We start from the raw sequence: 27,595 nt of genomic DNA on the forward strand, positions 1-27,595 counted from the left end.
CCAAGAGTCCTTTCTCCAGGACAGGAGAGGAGAGAGGGGGAGCTCCTGTAGTGACACAGGACACGTTCAGGCCCCTCCAGCAGCGTGGTGCACCGAGCTGTTGGCCTGGCTCTCGAGCCTGCCCGGGAGCCCCTGAGGAGTGCTGGTGGCCCTGGAATTTTCGCTCCGTACCCCGCACGTGGCAAAGGGCAGGTGCATTTGTGTGCTGCTCTGCTCCTGCACACCAGGGTAGAGCAGGACCCAGCAGGTACCACGTCTGCAAGATCCTTGTGCTGATAACCAATGATGGGTGCCAGCATTCACTGACTCATTTATTCATCTAGCAAACAGCCATAAACTTGAAGCAGCAGGCACATTCCAGACTGTGGGGACGTGATACTGAAGGGATGGAGGCACCGCCCTCAGGGGGCTCCCATTCTCCTGGGGGCAGGCAGAGAACGTGTCACACGGGGCTGAGTGCTGGGAGGACAGTAAAGCATGGTAAAGGGGAGAGTGGCTGTGGGCAGGGTTGGTGGTGGTGGCTGCATTTAGATCCTGTGGTCAGAGAAGCCCACACCTCGGCGGGAACTTGAATAGCTCGGCTCACAGAGTGGAGGGAGCTCTGAGGAAGGTGGAGTGGAGGCAGGACAGGGCAGGAGCCCTCTCCCCAGAGGAGGGGGAGGAATGGAGCTTAAAGGCACCCAGATATCACGATCTGGATTTCACCATCACGAGGGGATGGCAGGTTCTGGGTGGCCAGGGGCACTGATTCCAAAGCCACATTCCCACCGTTGGCCAGGCAAGCTGAGGGGCCAGGGTGTGGTCAAGCCTAGCCAGGAGGACCCAGGGAATCCAGGCCGGGAGGCCAACCCCAGGAGCTCACCTCGCACCCCAGGCCTGAGAGGGAAGCACAGGCCTCTGTGCAGAGTCCCAGGTGACAGGTCTCCGCCGCATTCCCGGGCAGGCTGTCCGTGGGCCCTCGGACTTCCAGAACAGAGAAGCTGGACTGAGCCGTGTCCCTGCTCTTCCCCTCTCCTTTCAGGGTCTCCAAGGAGAACGGGGAGAAAAGGGAGCCCGAGGAGAAAAGGTATTTACATCGGCCTCAACCCGTCATCGCAGCTTTCCATGGCGAGGAGGAGGAGGGGGACCGGGACTGCGCTGTGCTAGCCTGGGGTGCCCGAGTGCACGTGGGATGCCCGTGTGGGTCGCAGCCGGTGTGTTCGTGATGGCGCTTGTGCGTATGTAGTGGACGAGGACCGGTGCAGATGGGGCGCATGTTTCCCACCTAAATGTAAGCGCTGGGTGGGAAGGTGTGAGCTCAGCTCCTGTAGGCATCATAGCCCCTCACAGAGTTTGGGGTTTCCAGGTCAGGGGAGGGGAGGCTGGGTATTGACAGAGCCCTGTTGAGACTGCGGAAGTCCTGATTGCTGTCATGGGCTCCCCTCTCCCTTGGCATGTTCTATAACTTCTCTGCTCCTCAGTTACCCTCTTAAATCAGACAGAGGTTGCGTGGTAACAGCTGGGGTGGGAACCCAGGTTTGGCCTCGCTCACCAGGCGCTGGGAACCGACCCACACTGAGACTCTCAGGCACAGACTGCCCCAAGGACCGGCATGCTTGAGGAGAGCTAGGGGTCACCACCCCTTCGTAATGTACACCAGCTGACCACAAGGGGACCCTCAGACCAGCCCCCTCCATGTGAGCTTCTGTCGTCTATGGCTCAGGGTGCAGCTGGGGAGGAGGTGGTTTTCGGAGTCTCCTCCTGTCCTGTCCTCAGCGGTGCATGTTCCTTTCATCTCACAAGAAGCCTTGAAATTATTACTTTAATTTTATATCAATATATTTGGAAAATAGTAAACACTAGCCTGTACTTCTGCCATCCTGATGCAACTATGAGAACACGTTGGCCCATTTTATGAAGGACTTGTTCTAGATCTGATTTCATTTTACACAGATACACATAATCGTTTTGGCTCTGCAGCCGGTCCTGCCTGTTGTCCCCATGTGTGTTATGTCTGCCCGGTGCTGCCGTAGAGTTATGACTCATGACTCGTTTTAAGCGTCTGCACCCCATTCCGGTGCATGAACAGACCGTGATTTATGGGTTCTGCCCCCTGTTATTGAACACTTTGGGTTGTTCCCAGTTTTTCAGGATTAAGAATAATGGTCGGGTGAATATTTTTAAACTGACCGCTATATTTATTTATTTAGTTTTCAAATTTAGGCTTATTTCCTTAGGCTGCTTTCCTGACAGTGAGGTTACCAGGGCAAGAATGGGAACCCGTGCGTGGCTCTGGGAGCGCTCTGCCACGTTGCTTTCCAAGAGGTTCTTCAGAATCAAGGGAGGCAGGGGCTAGCGTGGTATCCCACCTCAGGCTCCAAAGCATGAATTCTTTTGGCAGATTAAATTTTAATCGTTGTAACTTAAAACGTGAAATTGCTTACCCCGTGGTCATTGGGGTTTGCATCTCTTGGTTCTTTAGAGGAAGAACATGTTCCCGCACATTGGTTTACCAGATCTCCTTTCTGCAGCTTTCTGTCTGTCTTTACGTTGTGGGGACTTGAAGGTGGCATTTGGAATAACTAGGGATTCGGGCCCAGGGTGACACGGCTTGATGGGCAGCTGGTACTCGAGAGAGAAGAGCAGGCAGGATCAGGGGTACTAGCTCCAGAGAAGGGCTGAGTCGAAGAACAACAAGAGGGGAGGGAGCTCAGGCATCTGGAGCGCACGGTGAGCTCAGTGTTGATTCTGGACAAGAGCCTGGGTGGGTGGAGTTCTGTCTTGGCTGTCACCCGAGGGCACAGAGACCCAGACCTGTGCTCTGACCTGGGGTTCCAAACAGGCCTCTCCCTACCGTCTCCCTCGAGCTCCTCCTGGGGCAGGCCCTGCACTCACGCCATGTTTATCTCTGGGTCCCCACTTCCTTGAGGGGGCACCTGCCACCAAGCACCTGCCAGTCCTGCTCTGCAGGCACGTTGGTGTGGCACTGGTCATCGGTGCGGAGCGATGCAGGAACCAGAATTGATCTCAGGGAACACAAGACTTCACGAGCAGGTGGATGAACTCGGGCGACTTTGGAGAACGTGCAGGGTGGATTTGGAAGGTGCATTTTAGCACTCAGGCGATGCTGCGGAAAGGGATGGGGAACAGGATGCTTCATGTACATCATGTCAGCCAGGAAATGCCACAGATGAAGGCGCCGGGGGCCCACTGCAGGAGCATAGCCCTGTCCAAAATATGCTCTTCCGAGCTTTCTGGCTGCAGCAGCTCCAGCCACGCTCCCCGGGGCCCGTGCGTTTGGGTTTCCCAGGGTTTCGGTGAAGGCTGTGGCACAGAACTGAGGGCTCTTTGCAAGTCTCATGGGAACCGGCTCTGCCACTTACAGGCTGGGAGAGCCTCGGACTGACGGAGAGCCTTTGCTCCTCAGCAGAGTGGAAATAGGCATGTCTTCCCCAAAGCTCATGGGAAGTTTGGACAAGATAACAGAAGCAGCGTGTCCAGCATGTAACCAACATTTGCACACGTCCTTCCTTTCCCCACCTGCATTTCGGGGGAATGTCAGTCTGTGCATACCCAGGGCTTTGTTCTTGCCAAACCTCAGCTTGGACGCAACTGCTTTCTCCCCAGGCAGCACCGGCTCGCTTTTCCAGCAAGCTGTTGGGAGTCTTGTGTTAAGACTTTTGTCCAGCCAAGAAATGGTGCATTTCTACCAAAATCCTAATTGATCCAATCTGGAAATGACCACAGAGAAGCCTGGAGAGCTCTCCTTTTCAGATGGGAAAACCGAGCCCAGGGGCTTTTTCCTGATGACACGTGGCCAGTTACACAGACAGCAGGTGCTGGAAACATGTCATTCGCAGTGTGGGCTGTCCCCTCCATGGCATACCAGGCCTGAAGTGTTACCAGAAATCTGGGGCAGGGGAAGTTCCCTTGAGCTCTCTGAAGATTGGCCATAACCCCGCCCCCTGCAGGTGTCACTTTACAGGGAAGCTCCAGAAGTGGAGGGTGGCCTCTAGGTGAGGCCCAGGAGAGGGCTTTCAGCCCATTTCCTCACTGGCCTGTCTCTCCAGGCTGCTCCAGATGGCTCATCATGGTGGAGGAAGCCCTCTACGGTGGCTCTGGAGTCAGCCTACCTGTGCCTGACTCCAGCCCTCGGCTCTGCAAACGGTGTTACCTTTGGAGAGTTATTTAATGTCAAGGCTGAGAGTAACTGTATTACATAAGGCTACCATGAGCCTGCACTGAGTTAGTATTTATAAAATGGATAGAAAGTGCCGGGGGACATTTGCTGCATGTGGAGGGCGAGGAGCAAGAGAGGGTCAGAGACGAGAGACAGGGAGAGTGCGGGAGTGTGAACCTGGGCAGGGACAGTGCGGGAGTGTGAGCCTGGGCTCTGCTAGCTCACACTGGGTGTGTTTCCGACTTCCACGCTAACTTTCTGGGCAACCGTGCGGAGAGCTGGTCCCTTCTCTGCACCCTTCCCTTCCCATCTGTCAAGGTGCCCAGACTACATGCATCATCCCTTAGGCTCTTTTCCAGTTCTTACATCCGATGGGTACTTAAAACAGTTTATTTTCTCGCAGGCCTCTCTGATTTCTTCCCTCAACAAGAAGGAAGTTTCCATCTCCCTTTGAGACAGGCCCATCAGTCACCTGGCCTTGCCCAGCTTGAAGCCAGGCCACAGAGAGCCAGTGTGCATGCATTATGGAGCCTGCCTCCCGACGGCGGCATGGTGGGGTGCTGTGTGCCTAGTGGGGACAGCCCTCACTGGAAGCATCTTGCAGAAGGCATCTGTGCAGGCACAGAAGGTGTGGGGCCCTGCAGGCCTGCAGGCATCCTGGCAATTGAGGGGCAGGAGAGCTGAGTAGATTGTGCAGGACCATGAGCTCGGGACAGTGGACAGAGGGACAGTCAGAAAGACAGGCGCCCACTCGCTCACCGTGGAGCCACAAGGGGGTTGCAGTGGGTCCCCTGCTCTGTCTGAAAAGCCGAGCTCCCAGGACATCTTTGGGGAGATGTGATGCTCATATCCCAGGCCCCGGGGTTCCTGGCCCGGCTAGAGGACAGGGGAGCCCAGATGCAGCGCCCCCAGGAAGCGGATAAGGACACGGATTTTGATTCAGAGGAAACAGGTTTGCACCCTGGCTCTGCGTCTCCTAGCTCTGGGCACTCACAGGAGCTCACATCCTGTCTGGTAGCGCCTGTCTCAGACGGGGGTCTCCACGCGTCCCAGTGAGTCCGTTGTGAAGGCAAGACAGAGCCTGGACCCTGAGGACCTCCTGAAATACTAACAAGGCAGAGTGGGACTTATCCGAGTGTCCGAAGCCATGATCCATCCTGGGGGACACTGGCCCCCGTCTCCACCGTAGGAAAGCCGTCAGGGAGACATTCCCCCCAACCGGCTGCCTCCTGGGACAGGAAGAGTTACCCACCAGGTCTCACTGTGACAAGTGTTTGGTGAACCCCTCACTGGGTGCTGGGGGCACCGAGACAAGTTTCCTCTTTCACATGGTGAAGGCTTACGTGGCAAGTGCTTACCAGGCCCACGCCACACGCCCCTCCCACACTAACCTGCACACCACCACCACCCACACAGAGAGAGAGGTCCAGGCAACACGGCAGCCTCCATGCCCCTGCCAGGAGGGCTCTCTGCTTTCCTGGGGCGCGCGCTCCCCCTGGTGTCGGACGCCCAGAACTGCAGCAGGAAGACGCGGGGCTGGGATTGCCCGGAGCTTCCCAGGAGGGAGTAATTCCATGAATGTGAACCGCCCTCTTTTGAGTCTAGGGTCCAGGATGACCCACTTAATCTCACAGAATGGACAGGGCTGCCGAACGAGACAGAGCTTGCCTCTACCCCCGGACCTGCAGGTGCTTCAGGACAAGGGCGGGTTTGCCTTCCCTTCCCGTGCACACACGCCTGCCTGTCAATTAAGGACTGCGAGGTTTTAGGGCTCTTAGAATTCCAGCACTTTTCTTCTGTCTCCGCTTTTCAGTATTTCAACCCAGGGAGGAAACTGAGCCTCAGAGCGGGGTAGATTCTGTAGGCAGCAGCCTGCGTTGGCGGAAAATGGAATCAGGACTCTGGTCCCTGAACTCTGGCTTGTCCCTTTCCTCCCTCCCTTCCGTCCCCTGCTCACATCACACCCCTTCCTGGCCTGTGAACTTCCTCTCTGCTGGCCCCTTACTGCTGGCTTATTGTTCTCTTCTTCCCCCTCTCCCCCCACGTAGACCCTCTGTTTTGCTTCACCAGCTTCTAACCTGATACCTTCCATGTGCCACACCTTGTTGTAAGCATTTGGCATATATTAGGTCATCCAGTCCCCACAGCAGCTGTAAGAGGGAGCTGCTATCTTTGTGGATTGGAAACTGAGTGACAGAGATGTTGAGTGACTGGTTCAAGGTCACACAGCGTAGGAGTGGGAGAGCCAGTCTTTGAGTCTGAGTTTTGGGGTTGGCTGTTGGCTGTGGCAGCCGGTACCTCTGCACCGCCCCCCATCCCGCCGCCCCGCAGGGCCCCGGCTGCCACTGTCTGCCGGGAGCCAAGCAGGTGGTCAGATGTCCACACCCTGTCCTCTGTCGTGCTCATGTGGTCAGTGCGGGGGAGCGAGATCAACAGACAACAGCACAACAAGACTAAGAGCCAGGCCTTCTGGGGGGACCTACTCCTTCCTGCTCTGTCTTTGACCCCCTTCTTCCCTTTTGCTTCGACCCACCTCATGCCCAAGGTGGGCGTCCGTAGACACTTCAGTGAGAGACCTTGCTCTGTAGACGTAACGTCTGTCTCCCTGCCTCTGTCTCTGCTCTCCTCAGCTTCTCTTTCCCCTCACCCACCCTGTGCTAGGGATTCTCTGCCTCCCACACCACCCCTCCATGCCGGGGATCACACACATCTGTCGGCACTCCAGCTGTGTCCCAGCTGGCCCCACTCTCTGCCTGCTGGCCAGGAACACAGGTGGCTAATGCTGGCTGTGCACCTGCAGCTGTCCTTTGGGAGTCCTCTTGCTTCTGGGCCTCACAGGTCTTGATCAGCAGATGCAAGGGTGTAAGAAATGGGGCTTGGGCAGCAGGTAGAGCCTCTCCTTTGAGGTAGACCTTGTGAAGTTGTACATAGTCAACATGATTCTCTCTGTCTCTCTCTTTCTCTCTCTCTCTTTTTTTTTTTTTTTTTTTTTTTTTTGCTGAATCCTGGGGAAATGCGCTTTTCAGGAGTGATGTGTAGTGGGCTGACTCTCTCTAAGGAAAGTTCAGGGATGTCAAGTGTTCTTGTCTTCAATCAAAATGCTGCCCCCATCACAAAGGTTCTCTGTGACCCTGGTCTAGATATATCCTTAAGGTCGGGTTCCTCACCTATAAAGGGAAGGCATCAGATTCCATGGGTTCCTAGACCTTGCCAGCTCAAAGAAAGAGACCCACAGGCCCTATGGGTAATAGAAATAGAGGAAGAAGGGTCCAGACACCCGGGTTCTGGTGCCTGTGCGAGCATGTCCCACTGGGGTTGAGTGGCTTTCCATCTGGCCTCCGTTTCCCCATCTGCTGTTAGCCCTCCACCCTGCTAGGCTCATGGTGTGTGTGGAGGAAGAGAATGTTGCTAACAGATGTGGAATTGGTTGGCAGAGAGAAAAAATGCAGAGAAATATCCTTTCTATTCACCCAAAACTCATGTAATGAAAAGACGGTTTTGGAGAGTTATTAAAAAAACAGAAACGTGGCCATCATTGTTCTAGAATTTTTGAAATAATTTCTGAATGGCAGAAGGCATGTATTCATGAGTGTACATAGATGTAGGAAGGAAAGGACAAACAGTGGAGCCGGGAGATGCTAGAAGGAGCCCCAGGTTCCTATCCACGGCTGTGGGCAGCAGGGGCCTGGGTCGGCTGTCTGTGGTTAATGGGGCTTGCTTGGAGCAGCTGAACTGGGGGGCTGACCTCTGCTTGAACTGGCCAGTGGGAAGCATTGGTGTGTGCCCCCAGAGTGAGAGAGAGAACAAGGGGCCAGCACCTCCCAGAAGGAATAGAAGCCTCCAGACCAAGAGAAAAACGGATGCTCCCACCCATCAGGAGTCCACCTGGCCCCGTGGTCCCTGGCCATGGTCTCCCGTGAAGTGGGTCAGCACCCACAAGCAGGCACGTGAGACCAGCACAGGAAAATGAACAGAAGACCAAGAGTCTTCAATCATTCAAAGAAAAACAACATCCTAAAAGACACACCAACCTTTAAAAAAAAAAAAGGTAAAGAAAGACCAACCTAAAAGATAAAGTTAGGGAGAAACGGAGTCAAACTGACTTTCATGGGCAGCCGTCTGGTCACTTAGTAAAGGTCAGCTCGGGCCACACTGTGTCTCTGGGCTGGGCACCGGGGCACCCCCAGGGGAAGAGTGAACACACCTCACGTCCTCAAGTGAGCCAGAAGGTTGGTGACACAGATCAGATGCAAATCGAATGAACAGGAGTGAGGGAAACAAGAGGAGACATCTTGGAGAAGGATGGGCCTCTGATGTGGATTAAAGAGCCAAAGAGAGGAAGTTGGCGTGAGCCCCAAAGGGTGCTGAGAAGCCCAGCAGAGGGAACAGTGGGACCCGACGTAGAAACAAGAAGAGGCTGTGCTTGGGGGACTCAGAGAAGGAAGCCGGGGCTGATGGAGTGGCACGCAATAGACCGTTCATAGTAGCATGGGCCCACCTGCGGGAGTCACCTTTCTCCACCAGCCAAGTTCTTAGGGCCCAGTGGGAAGAAGACAGCTGGGGACAGCATACAAGGACACTGGCCAGGAGAGGACCACACTGACCTCTAGGGACTTCGGCTTGAGAAAACAGTGCTGGGCTGGGAGAAAGATGGCGGCCCCTGCTCCCTGCCCATCACAAGCAGGTGTTGCAGATAGGGTATCGCATTCCTTAGCGCCAGGTGTTCCCCAGAAAGGGATTATCATCATCCGCATGATGGATGGTTACACAAACAGGCTCGGAGGTGAAGTGACCTGTCCAGGATCACAGAGCTGAGAGAGACAAGCCCAGCTCTGAGCACAAACAGATGGGTGGGCGGGCATCGGTGGGATGTGTGGATGGTGGCTTACCGTTAGCCGGCAATGAGCTTTACATTCCAAGCACTGGGAATGCAGCGGATACTCACGCGTATCCAGTGGATGAACGGACGATGAGGAAATGTGCTCGTGGTTTTATGAACAGCATTACAAACCCCACGAGTCCATTACCTTGTTTGACCCCGTGAGATGAAGAGGTGGCGTGGTCCAGAGAGGCTACGTGGCCTGGCCTCGGTCACTGATTTGGGAAAGGAAAAGGAGATTTAGGAATCTAGTTTCTCTGACCTTTGAGGTATGTGCGTTGATCCACAGTACATAAATTCTAGGCTGGTGTGTGTGTGTGTGTGTGTGTGGCTCTCTGGTATCCAGTAGGCCAGATAGTAAAGGTTAGCACAGTCGGACACTATGGGCCTTTGCATATCCTGGCACTGACTGCAAAGATGCCCCTTTGTTCTCATGTCTTCATTGCCTTTCTCTTGCCAGGGGGAGCGAGGCCTGGATGGATTCCCTGGGAAGCGTGGGGAGACAGGAGAGCAGGTGAGGGGGCATTGGGTCTGGTGGGCTCGGGTTTACTAGAGGACAGGAGCCTGACACAGGGGCCTGATTGCCTTGATCTCTGGCTCAGCTGGAGGCTCCAGGAGGCCTGGGGACCAGACCCCCACCTACACCAGGGTGTGGGAATCTCAGAGAACGCACCCCTTTCAGTCCATTCTGTGGATGACGTGTGCGTGTTCCAAGGACGTGTTCACTGCAGGCTCTTCTGTAAGAGTAAAAGATTCCAGGCAACCTAGAAGCTCATCAGTAAGGAGCTGGTCGACACATCAGGGTGTGAGCTACAGGGAAATCACGTGAAACCTTGGAAATCAATGAGACTCCAAGGCACGGTAGGGATGTTCTGTGAGCTCTGTGGTTGAGTGGAAAGCACGGGCAAGCACAGAGCGGTGTGGGAACTGGCCTCCGGGACTCGCGAGGACGCATGCTCTCTATGGGAGGATGCCCAGGGAGCTGATGACCTGCTTTCTTCATTCGTTTCCTCTGGCCGATGGAGCCAGAAGGGGATATTTATGCACGTCCATGTTGAACCATGGGCATGTGTGAGCCATAAAACCAACTGCCTCTAAATATTTAAATGGCTAAAACTAAATAAAACCTAAAATTCTACATCTGCATGAAGACAGCTAGGAAAATACTTATGTCATTATGACTTAATAAATTAATATATTAGCCAATTCACACATTCATATTACTAGCTTTTAGATGAAGTATATTAATTAATTATACTTGATATATAAATTCATTTCAGTGTATTAATTTCAATGTATTATATTAATATAAATTACATGCATGGATAATCCCATCACTCCAGAACGTTGGCGCTTAACACACTGGACTGATACCTCCTTATGTCTTAGCGCCTTCGCTTAACCTGATGGCACAGACATATAACCATCTTCTTACGGATTCACCAGGGATGGGACTCCGATGACCGCTTCGTGTTCTGTGGCCTGAAAGCGATCATGTATCCATATTTATTGTATGCTGCCCTGCGCTGGGGCTGAGTCCTGACCCTGGACGTCCCCATGTGGTGACGGCCCAAAACACAGGGGACCGACAGCACGGCACAGAGCCGGCCCGTAGTAACACACTGAGGCTGTGGACGCAGCAGGGCAGGGCGTGAAGAAGCCGAGGAGCATTGAGCCTCATGGAGGTCCCCCCCTCTGCAGGGACATTGGGTCTGATCTGATCATGGCTATTTACAGGAAGAAAGGAAGGGAGAGAGCTCGTGCCTGTGTCCCTGAGCACACCTTTGCCTTTAGGGTGAATTCCTGAGAAAATCTTTTGCCAGGGGGTGAATGCTATCTTCCTCCTCTTAGGAGGAGACTCACAGGAGGGCCCTCAGGGTGGGGTGGCTCAGGGTGCCTCCTGACTTCCCCTCCGATGGGAGCTTTCCCCACCTGGCTTTCCACGGGGAGCCCTGTGGAAGGCTTCCCAGTGGGAACCTTGAGGAGGAGGCGGGCTCCTCTTCCGCATCTCCTACACCAGCCCTCCAGATCCTTGTTTTTTCCTGAAGCACGAACTGATCCTGGCCCAGAGTCCAGGCAGCCCTGTCCCTTCTCCCTTGGCCCTGGGAACCTTCCTGGTCCTCAGCACCCTCTGAGGGGTCCATGTGACACCCGGTGGGTTGGGAGTGCCTGCTTCCTGCCTCTTGCCAGGAATCTCTCCCGACATATCCCCTGTACTCTTTGGGAAGCAGTCCTTGTCCCTCAGAATAGGTGCCCCGTACCACAGTACGGGCTGAGTCCAGAGCAGACCATGGGATGTGGCATTTGGGAGTCACTGAGAGAGAGTTTTCCAGCAAGAAACACTGTCTGGAGTGTGGTCTGGTCTTCTGGGGCAAAGGCAGATTACAGTTTTGGGACTACATGACCCCAACCTTTTTCTTCTCTACTCACTGCCACTGACAGTCCTCCCTTTCCTTCCTCCAGGGGAGACCTGGCCCTCCTGGCGTGGCAGGACCCCAGGGACAGAAGGTAAGCCAGGTCCAGGGCAAGAAGGGCTCTGGGCTCCGGGCAGGCGGGTGCCTGGGGCCCCCGGGGAAGCGAGGGGGCCCAGGTTGAAGATCTGGGAACAAAGTACAGAGTGAGGTGATGAGCAGAAACTCCGCACCCAAGAAATTTCTAGTTATTTTATTTAAATTTTGTTTTTCTACTCTGAAGAATAAAAATCCATTTAAAAACAAAACAAAACAAAAAATCCCTGTTATGTAATATCCAGACATATTAAAATATTTTGCTACTTAAATTGCCTCTTGGACTAGGGCAGGCTGTGAATAAATACCAAACACACTCTCCTCCTCTTCCCCCATTTCTCCTTCTCTGTTCTCTGCAGCGCTTTTTTAAAAAATGTGTTTTTTTTTAAACCAGAATCATAATTCTGAAAATGTACTAGATCTTTCATAAGCAGAATAAAGATTGCATCTCATCATACTGGCCATCTCCTTTAGAACATTCTCTCAAGAAGGCTTAACTCAATAAATTTGCTGCTTAGAATTTCTGTATCTCAGTGGAAAAAAAACCCATGTGAAGAGTCTTGGCAAATTCTGAAGTGCTCTGAAAATGTGTGTGAAGATAATAGCCTTCCAGAGCGTTCTGGGTGGCAGGGAGAAATGAGAAGGTGCGGTGTGTCCTGGGTTCTAAGAGGAGGGCCAGAGCACGAGTTCCAGATTCTTCGACAGGCCCCTAGGAAGGATATCAGGCATTAGGTTTGAGAATAGCGGGGAGGGGGGAGGAGGAATCCAGGGAGACTAAGGCAAGTACAGCCCAGGAAGCATCACCTGGGCTTGGGGTCACTCTGGGGAGCTCAGGCGGAGGTCACTGCTGACGCCCACCAGCCCCAGCGAGGCTGGAGAACAGAGGAGGAGAGGAAGTCGGCCCCGCTCTCTGTGGAAGCGGGCGGAGTACGAGTTGTAAAGGAACACACAGGCCCACAGGCCGGAGAAGGTCGCCATGGGGTGCCGTGGGGTGCCGTGGGGTGCCAGCGGCGGGCATGGATGTCTTCCAGACTTGCTCACTCGGGCTTGGGTTCCGAGCTGGACTATTCTCTCTCCCAAGTATTTTTAGAGTTGAGATTTATATTGTTATATTATCTTGGCATCAGGATTTTAATATATTCTCACAGTTCCTTGACAGGGGATGCTAAGTTCTAAAATAAGTCATTTATTTCAAGTCACTAAGAGGGAACAATCCTTGAAGTTTGGATGTCGGTGACTTCTGCTATGGCATGTGCGTGTGTGTGTGTGAGAGAGAGAGAGAGAATGAGAGAGAGAGAGGGAGAGAGTTCCAACCTTCCACCTCATTTATAGATGTTTTTGGCCCCTGCAGTTTGGGCAACAGCCGAATTAGTGCTTATTATGATGAGCGCAGCAGAAGCGCTAAGACAAGGTCATGGGGTCATGGTGGTATTTGGGTCATTCACATGAAGGATCTGGAAACCATGGATGCCCAGGCGATGGGACGCTGTCAAGGCATTCTAAGTGAACGTCAGGGAGACAAGTCTCGGCTACTTTACAGTCTGAGAGAGTCGTCGGGACCACAGAGCTGGTCTCACTTTACAGAGAGAGAACAGGGGCCCAGAAAAGTAGGGTGGCTTGTTTGAGTCCCCAGAGGGGCCTTGCAGCAAGACCTGCAGATCTGCCTGCCTGCCCAGCACCTCACTGTAGATCCCCGTGTCGGGGGGAGACACTGTTCGTGCCCGGCTAAGACCCCCAGCTGCTGTCTGTTGTGTGTTGACTCGTGACAGTCTTCCCGAACCTTAGAAGGGTAAAGCAACAATCACGAGGTCTCACGCTGTCTCCGAAACCAGGATCTAGGAACATGGTGTACATGTGGGTGGGTCATCGTGGTCAAGGGTCTTGAGTGACCTGAGGTTTGGAGGGGGGGATCCCCATGGAAGCCACCGTATGTTCGTAACCTCATCTCAGAGGCCACGCAGCGTCCCTCCTGCTGTGTGCTGTTGGTCCCACAGCCTAGGACTGATACCTGGTGGGAGGTCCCCACAAGGAGGCGGGGGCTACAGGGGGCCATCTGGGAAGCGGCCTACCACAACAGCTAAAAGGACCATCACAAAAATGCGTCACTTACGTCAGGCAAAGAAATGACTCGAGGACAGATGGTTGGTTCTACTACTTACTAGCTTTTTGACCTTGAACAAGTTATTACGGATCCCTGGGCTTTAGTCTCCTTGTCTCTAAGATAGGGAAGAGGCTCGGAGGGGAGGAGCTTGAATCGAAGTCCTTCGCACAAGGCCAGGTGGGTGGAAAGCCTCCGACATCTATTACCCACCTGCACACAGTTACTGTGGATGGACTATGGGTTCGTAGCCTTCTTTAAGAGTGATTTCACGTGTCAGAACGTTGGCTCTCCTGTTCCGTAAAATGACCTGAGTCAATGAGAAAGCCTGTATTGATGAATTTCATAACTGTCATTGAAAATTCGTGTCAGTGGTGTAATGACAATGGTGATCATTATTTATTTATACAACAATAAATGCAGCAAAAGTAAATGTGGTCGTGAGGCATAGTGGAAATAAAAGAAAGGGGATGCGGTCATGAACCCCAACAGAGTCATGATGCACCCACCTATGACTAAGTATCTCCCTTTCCTATCTGTTTATATGATATAAACTAAGATAGCCACACAGAAATTACAGTAGAGCTCAGAACAGCTTCTAACAATCGTATTAGCAAAATATTAAGGTTTGCGGGCGCATAGGGAAAATGTAATCGTGCTTGAGGGATTGACTGAGAGATGTTCATGGAGAAATGGAGAGGAGATGAGCCAGCTGCGGTCTGAGGGACCGGACAGTGTCATGTTGTATGTCACAGAAGCACCTGGAGAGGATACACAATGGTAAAAATTGCCCTGTGTGAGAGTGTGTGTGTTTGCGTGCATGTGCGGGGATGGGGAATGGTGCCATGGAGAGAAAAAAACTAGAATGGAAAGATGGTTCTGAGGCAAAACGTGTTACTGTATGTGCGAGACAAAGAGGGAGGGAGAAAGAGGAAGGTTGACACTCAGTGACTGTCCCTTCCCCTCCCTTTTGACACGCAGCCAAAACTGCTCTAAGATAAAGTCTATTAAAAGAACATTTAGTTGTGATCTTAGGAAGATGCCTGATGCTAAGTGAACAGAGATGTTTTTCTGAGTCTTGGGCAGCCAGTGGGGACCATGGGGTGGTTCAGTGTCAGGGAAATCCTGGTCTGTCTATAGACCAGGACCTCGAATGTAACACAGGACAATATCCGTGCCTAGAACCACTCATTCTCACACCTCTGCATTGGGATTTAAGAGATGCTTTCGTCTTTCTCCAGTGACTCTGTCATTCTTTGCCAGCTTATTCAGTGCTCATCTTCTCATGCTTCCCCATGCCCCCTGAGCTAACCTCGAGAGAAAATGAAAAGTGGTGTCCCCAAGCTGTGTGTAGGGACATCGGCTGCATGTCGTGCCCTGGTTTAGGTATGGTTTAGGTATGCAAGAGTGAGACCAATGAAGTTTCCAATTGTGCCGTCAACAGAGATGCCCCATTAGAACCAAGATGAACCTCACACCATGGAAATCTGATGCACCCACAGCCGTCATGGGCCAGGTGACCGGGACACAAAACAAGTCTTTTGTATGTCATGACTTAGTTAAGATGGATGGGAGTGATCCCAGCATCTGTGTGACTTACTTGATAATCGCTGAATGCTGACTTCGTGCTGGGCCAGGGACTTGGCACAAAGGATGCACTGTCAGGGGGAATGACCCCCCCCCCCCCCCCGTGGCCGGGTCTGTTGCGGTGCCTGGGGCAGTAGGTGCTCACGGAATAGAGGACCAGGAGCTGCTCTCGAGCAGGAAACGGCTGTGACAGCCCCACCAGATCTAGCCCTGACCCAGCACAAAAGAGAAAACAGTGCCCCTGTGATCCTGACACAGAGAATCAGAGAAAATCTGTCACCAGGTGGAAGTAGAGCCAACCTGGTGGCCATGGGAGGTGGAGCACGGAGGAGGAGGTGGTCCCAAGGGCTTGCGTGGATAAGCAGGGGCCACGGACGGGCGGGCACCAGCAGAGGAAAGGGGCGGGAAGCACGCCGATGAAATGTTTGTCATTTCTGCGCAGGGTGACGTGGGGCCGGCGGGACCTCCCGGCCTACCTGGCTCAGTGGTGAGTGTGCGGGCCTTCCTGGGGGAGGGGCCGCAGGCTCCTGGGCTGATGGGATTGCGTATTTGCAAGAGTCCTTGCCTCTGAAAATGAGGGGGTACTCTTGTGACCCCATGAGTTGGATACAGGCTTTCAACGCTAAAGGTGGGGTGAAATCAGAGAAAAGTCAGGAATTGCTGCATTACAGCATTCTGTGTGAACACACCCAATGGAGGAGATGGGAATGACTATGGAGGAAACACCACCACCTTTGCTGACCCACCATTTGTCCCGCAGGTGCAGAGAGAGGGCCTGAAGGGCGAGCAGGTAAGGGGGAATGCGGGTCCTCCCCACATGGGGCTTGGGGTGGGAGCAGGGTTAGAAAGGCCACAGCCACGGGGTCACAGCTGCTTGTAGAGCTCAGATAGAACCTTCCAGACATGGGTCAATTTTATTTTCCATCAGGAATGCAGATTCCCCCTCCTATATCTCTGGGTCCTTTTTGGGAACTCTGAAGGTAGACTCTGAGTCAGCAAAGGGTCATGAGTCATGGGGAAGGGGGAGCCATGGCTAATGCATCTTTGGCTTCTGTTTCCAGGGAGCTCCAGGACCACGGGGTCACCAGGGCCTACCTGGGCCACCAGGAGCTCCGGTAAGTCACGCTACCAATCCAGGATGTACTTGGAGCACCTCTGGGTCTGGAAAACAGTGGTTTCTCCCACTGAGCTCTGTGGAATTGCAGAAGCTGGTCCTGTCCCCCTGGGTCGTAGGTGCTGGTGTCAGCATTGTGCACGAGAGCAAGCTGAATGAAGCCTGACAAGTGATATTTCCATTAGGCAGTCCCCAAGTGTGGAGCAGGACCTGAAACCCAGCAAGCCCACCTTTGCAGCCCTCGGTCCTAAACAGGCCATGAGTGGGGTTTCTGGTAGGCAGTCTAGTGTTCTAGGTTTCTTTTTGTTTTTTTTTTTTCTTTTGTTTTAAGTAGACTCCAGTCCCAGCGTGGGGCTTGAACTCATAATCCCGAGATCAAGAGTTGCACACTCTACCAACTAAGCCAGCCTGGCACCCCTTAGTTTCCTTTTAGGTATAACGGAATAAGAGGATGGGACGTCGCAGTGCTGGGTGAATCTTTTCCAACGCATATTTGCTTCTCCCATGTCTCTGATTCAAACTGACTCCGCTGTGGCTGGGAAAGCATCAGCCTTTGCGTTCTCCACTGTTAACGAATTTAGTGATATAGAAATAATCATTTGGGAAGAGGACATTCAAAGGGACTCTGACCATTCTGTGATGGAGTTCAGATACTAAGGATAATTAATGAGCATACAGTCAATTCCACAGGACAGTGATTTCACCAGCTCTTCCTGGCAACATGCTCCCCCTTTTAAGTGACTGTATTTTATCAAAGGAAATAAGACCACTCTTATTTTGAAATGTCCATAAATCAAATTTATAGGAAGCCAATGGATCCTATGGCTATTAAGAGAAGTGTGTATGGTCTTTGGGGGGTAAAACCAGAAGAAATCTCGCAAATGTTTAAGCCCAGTATAATTAGAGCAATTTCATACCAAAAAGTTCAGGTCAGAAGAGCTACCTTCTGTTTCTGTAACCTTGGATGTCTTGCTTCATCTCCCAAGCTTTGGTTTCCAGAGCTCCTCACCATTATGATAACTGTTGGGAGATTTACAGTAGGAAAGGCAGGTCGTACCGTGTGCGCCCATGCTTGGATGTCAGTGCCTACGTGCATTTCAGATCTGTAAGTGCCAAGTGCTGCGAGTCTGTACTATGGTGTGTATACACAAGATCTGTTTATTTACTTTGGAGTGAGAGGGCGTGCACGTGTGCCAAGGGGAAGGGGCAGAGGGAGAGAGACAATCTCGGGCAAGCTCTCCACCGAGCACAGAACCCAATGTGGCGCTTGAGCTCATGAACCAGAGATCATGACCAGAGCCAAAACCCAGAGTCAGACACTCAGCCAACTGAGCCATCCAGGCGCCCCTATACTCTAGTATGTTTGTATGTGCAAACATACACATGTTAGATCTGCGAGGGTGAAGGCGTTCTTTCTGTTTTGCTGATGAAGACCTTGATGCAGAAATACTGAGTGAACTGTGCAGTCCCACAGCTTTTAAGAAGCGAACTTGACCTTTGAACCCAGATGGGTCTGACTGGCTTGACAGTGACATTGTGAGTGCACAATGCAGCAGTACCCCCCCTGAAATATGTACAAGAGAATTGTCTCCTCCATGGCCCCCATGAAGAAATAAGAACCTGGCAGAGCCCAGCCCTGCTTGACCCTGAGGCAACCTTCTTAACCTCTCAGTCTGGATCCTCCCCGTTATGCGGCTTTTCTTATGATGAATGTGGGGGGGGGGACAGAGGGAAGAAACCTTAAACATTTGTGAGCAAATAATAATGCTGGAGGTGGAGAGATGAAAGTACACGGCTGATCCCCTGGTTGAATGAAAGAGACAGGAAGGAAGAACCATGAGTAAGCACTGCAGGCTTTAGATGATTAATGACATTCTTTGCGTGTCTCGTTCCTGTGGTCCGTCATCGCATGGGACAAGGACGTACGGTCCGGAACCTTCAGCAGGTGCAAGCACGTGCAAATCAGCCTCGAAGCCCAGGATGGAGCTGTCCGATGTCTTGACTCCATCCTCTATGCTAGCTGCTCTCCCTAAAACAGGGCACAGGGCTCGGAGCAGTACCTGGGTGGGTGGTGGAATTCGCTAGCAGGGAGCTCAGAAACACAAGAGCCCACCCCAAGACTGGTGAGAAGGGCGACCTGTGAGGAGAGATCAGGACTGGACGATTCTGAAGTCCAGGACCAATGTCTCTGCCCTGTCTAAATGGGCAGTTTATCTCAGGGTGCGGATAGTGCAAGCTTATGGAGCGGTGCCCCACCACAGCAAGAGGGGCCTGGCAGGGGGCGGACCGCAGCATGAGCTCACAAGGAGCAGCATGGACGCAGAAGGACGGCACCTTCGATTCAGCCGCCACATCCTGATCTCATGACCCTGTTCCCCCACCGAGTAGCTCTGTGTCTCTGCTGACATGACTCTTCCTCTCTGACCCTCCTGTGCTTCGTTCCTACCCAGAGACTGTCATCACCGTAGTCATCACCATCACGCGTGTGACTGCACTGTGTGGGCCACACAAGCTAGTGTGCGAAGCGGGGCTCGGGGAGGCCCTGTTAAGCCCCGTACCTGGATCGGTTACCGTGTCTGTCTGTTTTGAATCCCCAGCAGCTCCTGGCCCGGGGCCTTCTGCAGAGCTGTTGCTCCCTAAATATTCATTGGATTGAATCAAACGGAGAAGTTGGCTTCAGTGACTTCTGGGGAGAGTGGAAAATTTTGGAGTTTGTGTTCAGCAGTCCCAGAGAGAGGAAAATGTTTCCCCTTCTCTAAATGGAAAACCGCATGCAGCGTTCTGCATCCAAATGTGGGAGCAGTCCAGGAGGCTCGTGGCTTTCATCCGTCCCCCGAGATGAGACAGGCTCTGGCCATTTCATCAATGTCTGGTGGAGTGTAATAAAGCAGGGCAGGCTGCACAGATCAAATTGAGGTGTCTGCTGATGCTCAAGGAACTTTCCCTCACTCGTGCAAGGTTTTCCTCCCCGTGTGCCCTGAGCTCAACGGGGTAATCCTTGTGAGGAAAGGAGATTTAGGTCTGTAGTTTCTGCGGGTTTTCCATTCCTGTGTGTGTTTCCACGGTGTTTTTAAGAGAAAAGAATTTGGATCTAAATACAGTCCGGTTACTTCATAGTCATGCAGTGCTAGACAGAAGTAGCTCCTTGCATGATAATATTTATCAAAGAAATGGAAGTGCCGCGGGGAAAGCTTCTGGCCAGAATTCACCCAGGAAGTTGATGATCGCATCACAGCTGAGGGCCACATTCACCCATTCCCATTGCCTGCCTTCCTCCTTGAGCTGCCATAACGTGGTGCAAATCAGGGTCCGGTCAGGCAGTCTGGGGGGTTGCTCTATCTGGGCTCTTGTTTCCTTCCCCCCTGTGGTCCCCATAGCCACTCAGTAGGTAGGCTTATCGTCCTCATCTCAGAGATGAGACATCTGGGGTTCACAGACACCAAGGAACTTGGGGGAGGTCGTGCAGCAGATATGTGTGTGGGGGGAGGAGTGAGGGGTCTTGGGAGGTATGACTTGAATTACCAGGTCAGTAGGACCCCTTCCTGTGCCAGTGTTCCTTGCTTAATTGAAATTGATCTTAGACAATTTGTTATTTGTCCGGATGACCCTATATTGCATAGCACTGTTGATGAAGTCTCATAACACAAGCTAGTCCTTGCTGAGCCAGCAACATACAGGGACAATGGCGCTGAGCTTATAGCTGAAGACACTTGGGTTCCAGAAACTTCTCCCATGCGTGCTTTATGCGACGCACTAATGCAAGGCTTTTGACCCCCAACGTGTTCATCTTTAAAGTGTGAAAGATGTTGCCTACCTCTTGGCTGCTAAACATAATTAGTCCATATAGATGCACGTATTTAAAAAAAAAATGTTAGATTTGCCAGGATAGGACCTTTTCTCTCTTGATTTCCCACCGTCCCCACTGAAACGGGATGGTATTTTCCTATCCAATGAGAGGGAGAAGGCAGAGTACAACTTGTGGTGTTGAACTCTGTGTTGACCATTGATTCCTTTTTGTTTTTTTTTTTTTCCTTTCTGCTCCTAAAGGGTCTGATGGGTCCCGAAGGCCAGGACGGACCTCCTGGTTTGCAAGGTCTCCGGGTGAGTAACGTGTCTTTCCCTTGAGATCACCAGCTCTCCCACGCCGAGACCCCCAATTCAGTAGCTCAGACAGAGGACATGGTGCCAGCCTCATGGGCTTGAGATGAATATTGGAAGCCGATTGAAGGGTTAGATTTAGTTCAGCAAACATGGTGGGGAGTCCACTCTGATTCAGCCTGGAACTGGGTTCTGGGAACATGGAGATGAGGCCGTTGGATGCCGTGAGTCATGTATATGGAACCCCTTAGCCTTATGTGCTCAGAGCTCTGGCAGAAGGAAGCCCAGTGTTTCAAGAACAGAGAGAAGGGGCCGCTCACCCAGTCTGCAAGGCAGCCAGAACTTCTTGACAGAGGTGGTATTTGAGCTCAGTCTCCAGGGAGGAATTAAAAATAAGGACGAGGGAAAGGATAGAGAGCTGCCATAAGGCTCTTAGCTACTATGAAACATCCGTATCATTATTGAATATCATAATATCTCATGGTATTCCACTTAATTTAACTTAATCTAATGTAATTTAATTAAGCACCTGTCTTTTTTTTTTCTTTTAACCAAGATTGTACATACCTTATGGGTCTTATTCACTAGTAAGCACAGCTCCTGACAGTGTCCTGTGGTTTAAGACGGGGATGGAGGTGTACACTTGGGTTGGGTGCCCTCTTCAGGGGCCCCATGGTTACTGAGCCTGATCCCCAACTCTGTGACTCCCCAGTTCCTAGCATGGTGCCCGGCACAAAGTAGGGACTCAGGTCAATGCTTGTTGACCTCTAGTGCTTGAGCTTGTAGTGTCTCTTACTGATTCACATAGAGACTGTCTGAGGGGGCACAGCGGCCCAAGATGGGGTGGGCAGCCCCTGGACACAGGGTGGTCATTGCCCCCCGAGGTGTTCGGTTGGAGGCCAGGTGACCGCCGACAGATGGGTGGAAATGGGGGTCTTGCATCTGGCAAAGGCTCTGCAACCCCATCTGTGGCCTTTCTAGCCCAGAGAGTCTCCAGCTCAGCGAAGTAGACAGAATTATAGAAGTGTCCTGGCTTTGCTGTGTGTTAGGGGGCTGGACCCACACTCTGATCACATTTTACATCCTCAATTCTGAAACTGATTGACCTGCTTATGACCCAACAGACTCCCACGTGGTCTAAGCCCCCCAGTGAACTTCCTTCCTTGGTTTTCAAACACTTTGGCACTCCACAACTGTCTTAAACCCTGAAGAGTCTAAGAAGAACTTACGTGGAAGGCTAGCTGAGGTGTGGAAAGGGGTCATGGTGGAGAGGTTAGGTGGGAGGGCGGGAAGTCACTTACCCCACTGGAAAGGACTTGTGTGTGCCATGTCCCATCCAGCATCACCAGACCTGGCTTCAGTCACCTGGTCGAAGCCAGGTTGCCTTCTCTGTATAATGCAAGGACCTTGGGCTTTGCAGCAGTGCTCCAGGGTTGGAAACTTGGCCCTACTTCTGAGCAGCTGTGTGACCCTTCACGTCACCTAGCCTCTCTGAGCACGTTTGCTCTGTTGCAATGGGAAGGCTTCACCACCGGCCTGGTTTTGGGGAGAAAATGTGCTCAGGGTGGGTCTGTATCCTTGGTGGGCAGCAAGATGTGGCAGCTGCCGTGACTGCCAGCCTCCCAATGTGCTCACGCACGGTCTTCTAAGAGAAAACAGCAATCCATGACATTATGTAATTGATGCTTAGGTGAACCTGAATCCATCTTGTGTTGAGCTGCTGCAAACATTACTTTTCCTAACATGGAATTAGATGCTGAGTGGAACTCTTGATACAAAGATGACTGCAAACTTTTTTTTTTTTTAACTACAATTCTACCTGACTGAGTCTTATTAAAAAGGGGAGAGGACACCTCTTGTTTGGAGCTTGCTTGTTGAGGCCCATGCATCCTCGGCCATGACTTCTGGGCATCCCAGGGTGTGTTCCCCAGGATGGCTGTTGTCATCTCCAGAAACACTTTCAGAGTAATACCAGCCACCCGTGTTCCGACCTCCACGCTGGCCAGGGGTCCTAGGAGTTGGATGGGTACACTAGGAATGGAGATTTGAGGGCCATAACAAGGGAATGCAGAGAAGGAACCAGGGGGAGAGGAGGGGTACGTGTTGTGGTGCTGAGCTCCACGTGGCAGACCTCAGCAGTCCAAGGGAAATGTTTGTCCTGCCCCTTTGCAGAGAGGAAGGGCCGCCTCTGATAACACGGCCACCGGCCACCTCTCAGTGAGGGATACCCAGGCCTGTGTCTCTCTAAAGCCTGACTTCTTCAATCCTCCCATGCGTCTGTCCACAAAGCTCGTGTCGCACTCTTACGAGCACAAACACTCAGTTAAATGCTTTGGGAACGTCTGAAGAGATTACTGTCTCAACCGCCAGGAGCTCACAGCCGGAGGGACTAGAGAAACATGGAGGGCTAACCCTAATGCCTTGGTGGGGACACTGCAGTGCTGAGCAGGGAGAGGAGGGTGCTGGGACGGAGTGGGCACTGGGGACAGGGAACGGGTGTCTGAGCTGGCCTTGCAGGAGCCAGTGAATTGAGCAGGAATCGATGGGCACACAGGAGGGGGTCAGGCAGACTCAGGAAGTGCCCCCTGGAGAGGACACCCCCCCCTCTGGACACTTACTCCTGGTTTCAGCTTTTATCTTCACTCCCCATCCTCCAGCTCGGGGATGCACCAGTACGAGGGACGGGGCCATGGATATGGCGTCTCTAATTCAAGCTCTGCCAGCATCCGTCCTGCTGGGGATCCCGCACCACAGCCTCTTCCTTCTCCTTCCACCAGCCCTGTCCCATCCCTGCCTCCCCCTTCTCCCTTTTCCTCCCCGCCACACATTCATCTGCTCAGCAGGTGTTTCCAGGGCGCCTGCTCGGTGCTGGCTGTGGGTGAGTGGGACCCCTCAGGGAGGGGATCCCTGCTCGCTGCTGTTTACCTCCAGGCGGGCAGGGGAAGAGACACGTCACCTCAGCACCTGCCTACTGCAGGAAGGGCTCAGGAGAAGGTCAGTTTGGGCAGGCTCTCAGGAGGTGGGGAGCTGGCCAGGCCAGTAGCCGAGGGGGCGTGTGCTGGCTGGAAGACGCAGCTAAGACCCAGGCTGAGGCCACACAGGCAGGGGTTTGAGCAGAAACCTGAGCTGGAGGCAGCCAGGGGCCGGCAGGAGGAGGTCATTCAGAGGAACTGGGTGCCGCGTCTTGTTGCTTGCTGGGGGCCATTGTGAGGATTTGGGCTTCTATTGTGGGGAGAATGTGGGGCTACTGAATGGTTTCAGAACTGTTATTATGAAAAAAATAAGACAAAAGTCGAAAGAATAATACAACGGATGATGCTCTTACGGCCCACAGCCCTCCCTACGCTTACCAAGTCATTGGCCAACTTGCTTAATTTATGTCCGAGCCCACCTCCAGCCAGCCCGGGTCCCTTTGAAGTGACCCCAAATGTCATCACACCATTCTCTCTTGAAGATAAGGAGATGCAAAAGAAATAAAACCATAATACCATCATCCCAACCAAAACTGGTGACATTTCATCATGTAAGCATTTTGGGGTCAGAATTTGCCTGGGTTTCTGGCTGCAGTCTGGTCACTGAAGGATTTGGGGTAAAAGACACAGAGCGGGAGGCTCGCAGGAACATACCCCCGTCTGCCTGCTGTGCTGAGGACGGACTGTAGGAGAGGAAGACCAATGAGGAGATGGCCACAGAGAGCAGAAAGGGAGGGTGGTGGCCCAGACCAAGGGCAGGGGCTGCACAAGCCCCCCATCCCGCTTGTATGCCTCGCGGTGGGGACACGCAGGGTCTGGTACAGGAGACTGAGCCGTCGGCCATGGACAGCGTGACCTACAGCCATGGGCAGGGTGACCTATTAAGAGAGACTGATTCAGAGCACAGAGGAAGGCTCCTCCCCTGTCCCGATCCCTCTAGTGAATGGAGGCTGGCGACTGTGTGTGTGTGTGTGTGTGTGTGTGTGTGTGTGTGTCCGGGGACCCCTGGCCCTCCAGTCTTCCTCTGTGAGTTTCTGACTCAGGCTGTGTTGCCTCCTGTGGTGGCTTCCAGGCCAGTGGCTGCCCCTGTGGGCACACACGCTGCAGAGACCAGTCCTGATGTTGGTGTGGGCTCGACAGCTGCTTCCTGTTCTGTCAACCTCTGGCTGAGTCAGGAAAAGCCGAGACAGAATGACTTACTCAGAAAATTAGCTCTCTCTCCTTCCCGCGCGGTGACCTGTCATTTCCTCCCCATCGGCCTCAGCTGAAACATCACTCCCTCGTGTCACGGCACACACTCAGGCTGGAAGAGGGAAGACACGAGACAGTGACAAGCCGCAGGACCCAGGAACTGTGACACTGAGACTAATAGATGGGCTGGTGAAGGCGATCCAACCCTTTATTTTCGAGATTAGCGACAGGCAGACAGTGTAATCCCTGGCAAAGTAAACACATTAATTTTGGACAAAGCTGGTATTTTTCCACAATGACATGGTGAAGTGGGAAGATCAGCGCTGGGCGCCACCCCCATGCCATCCCATCCCTGAAGGTTGTGGCACACAAGGCACCCCAGCGTGGGGTGCTTGGCTGTCACCTCCTGGCTGGGCTTCCTGCTTTCCACGGGGGGTGCAGGTGCTACCCTGTTTCTCTTTCCGAGGCTCTCCTTTCCTCCTGCATGTCTGAGCAAGGCATTTGGGAGAGGTTGTGGGGAGGACGGCTACTTGGTGGAAGCGGGCGGTGCTACGGTTGCATCGGAACCCAGAATGTACTGGAAGTAGACCCCACCTGGCTCCGGGCCACTGACACATTTGGACACTGAAATGCATTCACAGGGTTGGTTTAAAAAACCAAAATATCCTATGCCCTAATCAGTCACCCCAAAACAGATAGCTCGCCATGCTCACCCAAGGCCCATTTTAATTTTTGCAGAGAACTTACATTTTTTTCTTATTTTGGCATTTGTTTATTTTTGTTTGTTTTCATTAGCATGGAAGTCTGTGGGAACCTTCTTTAATTTTGTGTCTGTAGCACCTAGAAGAGCGTGTCACACTTACAGAATGTATACATTTTTATGTACACATGGAAAGCACATGAACCGCACCTCCAGGCGTAGAAGCCAAGCCAAGCATACGTATGTAATGCCGCAGAGAGCGCTGGTACAGTCAGGGAGCACGGGTGAGTGGATCGTGCCTGCTTGCTGCTCTCTGGGCAGCTGACTCAGTGGGTGCCAGGGGGCCAGTGGGACCCAGAACGGGGCATCTGGTCACCCGCGGCCTGATCTTCCACAGAGCATGCTCTGGTATAAAGAAGAGAAACTGGTCCCATCTGTACTTTTCCTTCTGCCTCACTTGCCGTGTGTTTTGTGCTGCTGAGTTCCATCTGAAATAGCATATATGGTTTCTTTCCTCTTTTCTGGACAAACCCAGGGGAGATTTTTTGCTTAAGAGAATTCTGTGTCATCAGGCATTTAAACTGAATGCAGATTTGGAATGTTTAAATCATAAGATCATCATATTGGTAAGGGATCCCTGAGATGGATAGTAAGACATTTCTTGTTCCAGAAAGATCAGACGACCATCTCCACGTCCCTCGGGCCTTTGTCACTGCCTCTCCCACTAGCTGGTGACAACCCCTGTGGTTCCTTTGATCGTGTTTTCAACACCTTCTGGATTCTCTTCTCTCGTCAGGAGGCAAGAACTGAAGACGTGACTACCAAATACAGCGCCTCCCTCTTTCTAATGACAGAGTGATCCCAGGTGTCTCGTGATGTGCCTGATTGAGTCTGTTGTTTTCAGAACGTATTTTTAAGACAGAGTCTAACAGGTGTAGAACTGATACAAGGTAGCAAGAAAAAGCAGTGGCAGGATGATGGACTGGTCTATCGCGGGCACATAGGGAGGTAACTGTTTGCCCTCCTGTTTCTCGCTAATTCCTGCAAGGTTGTGAGGTTGGGCAGTTCTACTCCCATTCTGCAAATGAGGAAGCCAAGACTTAGGGGTGTAAATGCAATTGCTCCATGTCTCACAGAGTATAAAGAGCGGCACAGGGATTAGAACTTGGGTCCTTCAGGTCCATCTCGCTCCAGACCTTCGAGGCAATGTGTGGGCGTAAGCGTCCAGGAGCACACCAGAATTCTCATCTGTTCGTTAGCAGTCCTTGTGGTGGGCATCTTGGAGAGATCTAGGACTCTGTATTCCCTGCTCCCACCTACTTGGGCGGATGCATTGTTGCGCACTGCTTTAATCTCTGGCCAGTGCCCTTGGAGCCAAGGGTCTCATAGCGCGGATCGCAATCAGATCCACCCACGCCTGTTTCTCATAATTCGAGGAGAGGAATGCGGGTGGTCTTCTGTCAGTGGCAACTTGGGTCAACTTTGTTTCACTTTGCAGTTTTCAAAGCCTTTTTTTCTTGCTTTTCCCTACGCTACCAGATGGTAACAGCATCATTTGGATCACAGGCTACTGTTTGACTCATCTCGTGGCACAGAGCCAAGGTTTATGCCAGGACACCTTAGGCTTTCCCTGAGCACCTGGTTTCAGCTCTAACCAGTAGAAAATAATCATCTTTGACATTTGGAGGCATGGAGAACAGGAACTGAGCAAAAGACCATACCGCACATATTAGAATCTGTTGCACTAGCATTGCGTTCAGTGGTGACAGGCCTGCACGCGGCTGTGCTAACTCGTCCCGGCTGGGAAGGAGTCGGTGCTCTGCTGGATTCATGGGCTTCCTCTTCTCCACGGGCAGATCGACAGCCATGGAAATATCAGTCCTGCTCAGCATCCTGGCATTCAGAAGGGCTCAAAAAATCTGTCCCTATGATAAATTACAAGTACTTAATGCAAACACTTAGCACAGATATTGTGCTGGTAGCAATTTAAGAGAGAAGAAAAGAAAAAGGACAAGACATAGGCTTATTGCTAGTCAAAGAGTTCTTTATTGCCGCAGAATTTGCTCTGGCCAGCACTTCTCAAATCCCCGCAGCCGCTTACAGGTCCAAAAGGCAGAGGTTACATAGTTGCTGCTACTGCATCCACACCTGCTAGAGTTCCCGCCTTCACCCCTGCCCATCACCCCCACCCCCATCACCATCTTCACCCCTACCCATCACCACCACCACCACCTTCATCCCTGCCCATCACCACAAACCCCACCCCCATCATCACCTTCACCCCTGCCTA

At 52.4% G+C, this 27,595-nt stretch overlaps 1 protein-coding gene across 1 annotated transcript in view; it reads left to right on the top strand.

Moving 5' to 3' along the window:
• COL22A1 (collagen type XXII alpha 1 chain) overlaps positions 1-27,595 on the top strand; it is a 240,256-nt gene that overhangs the window by 95,610 nt on the left and 117,051 nt on the right. The window contains exons 16-22 of the mRNA XM_032873482.1: positions 1,022-1,066; positions 9,499-9,552; positions 11,502-11,546; positions 15,673-15,717; positions 15,991-16,020; positions 16,292-16,345; positions 20,392-20,445. Of these exons, the coding sequence (XP_032729373.1) occupies positions 1,022-1,066; positions 9,499-9,552; positions 11,502-11,546; positions 15,673-15,717; positions 15,991-16,020; positions 16,292-16,345; positions 20,392-20,445 (327 nt within the window). The remainder of the gene's footprint in view (positions 1-1,021; positions 1,067-9,498; positions 9,553-11,501; positions 11,547-15,672; positions 15,718-15,990; positions 16,021-16,291; positions 16,346-20,391; positions 20,446-27,595) is intronic.

The sequence above is a fragment of the Lontra canadensis genome, unplaced genomic scaffold (assembly GCF_010015895.1).
Source record: "Lontra canadensis isolate GAN:19392208 unplaced genomic scaffold, GSC_riverotter_1.0 scaffold49, whole genome shotgun sequence".
NCBI lineage: Eukaryota > Metazoa > Chordata > Mammalia > Carnivora > Mustelidae > Lontra > Lontra canadensis.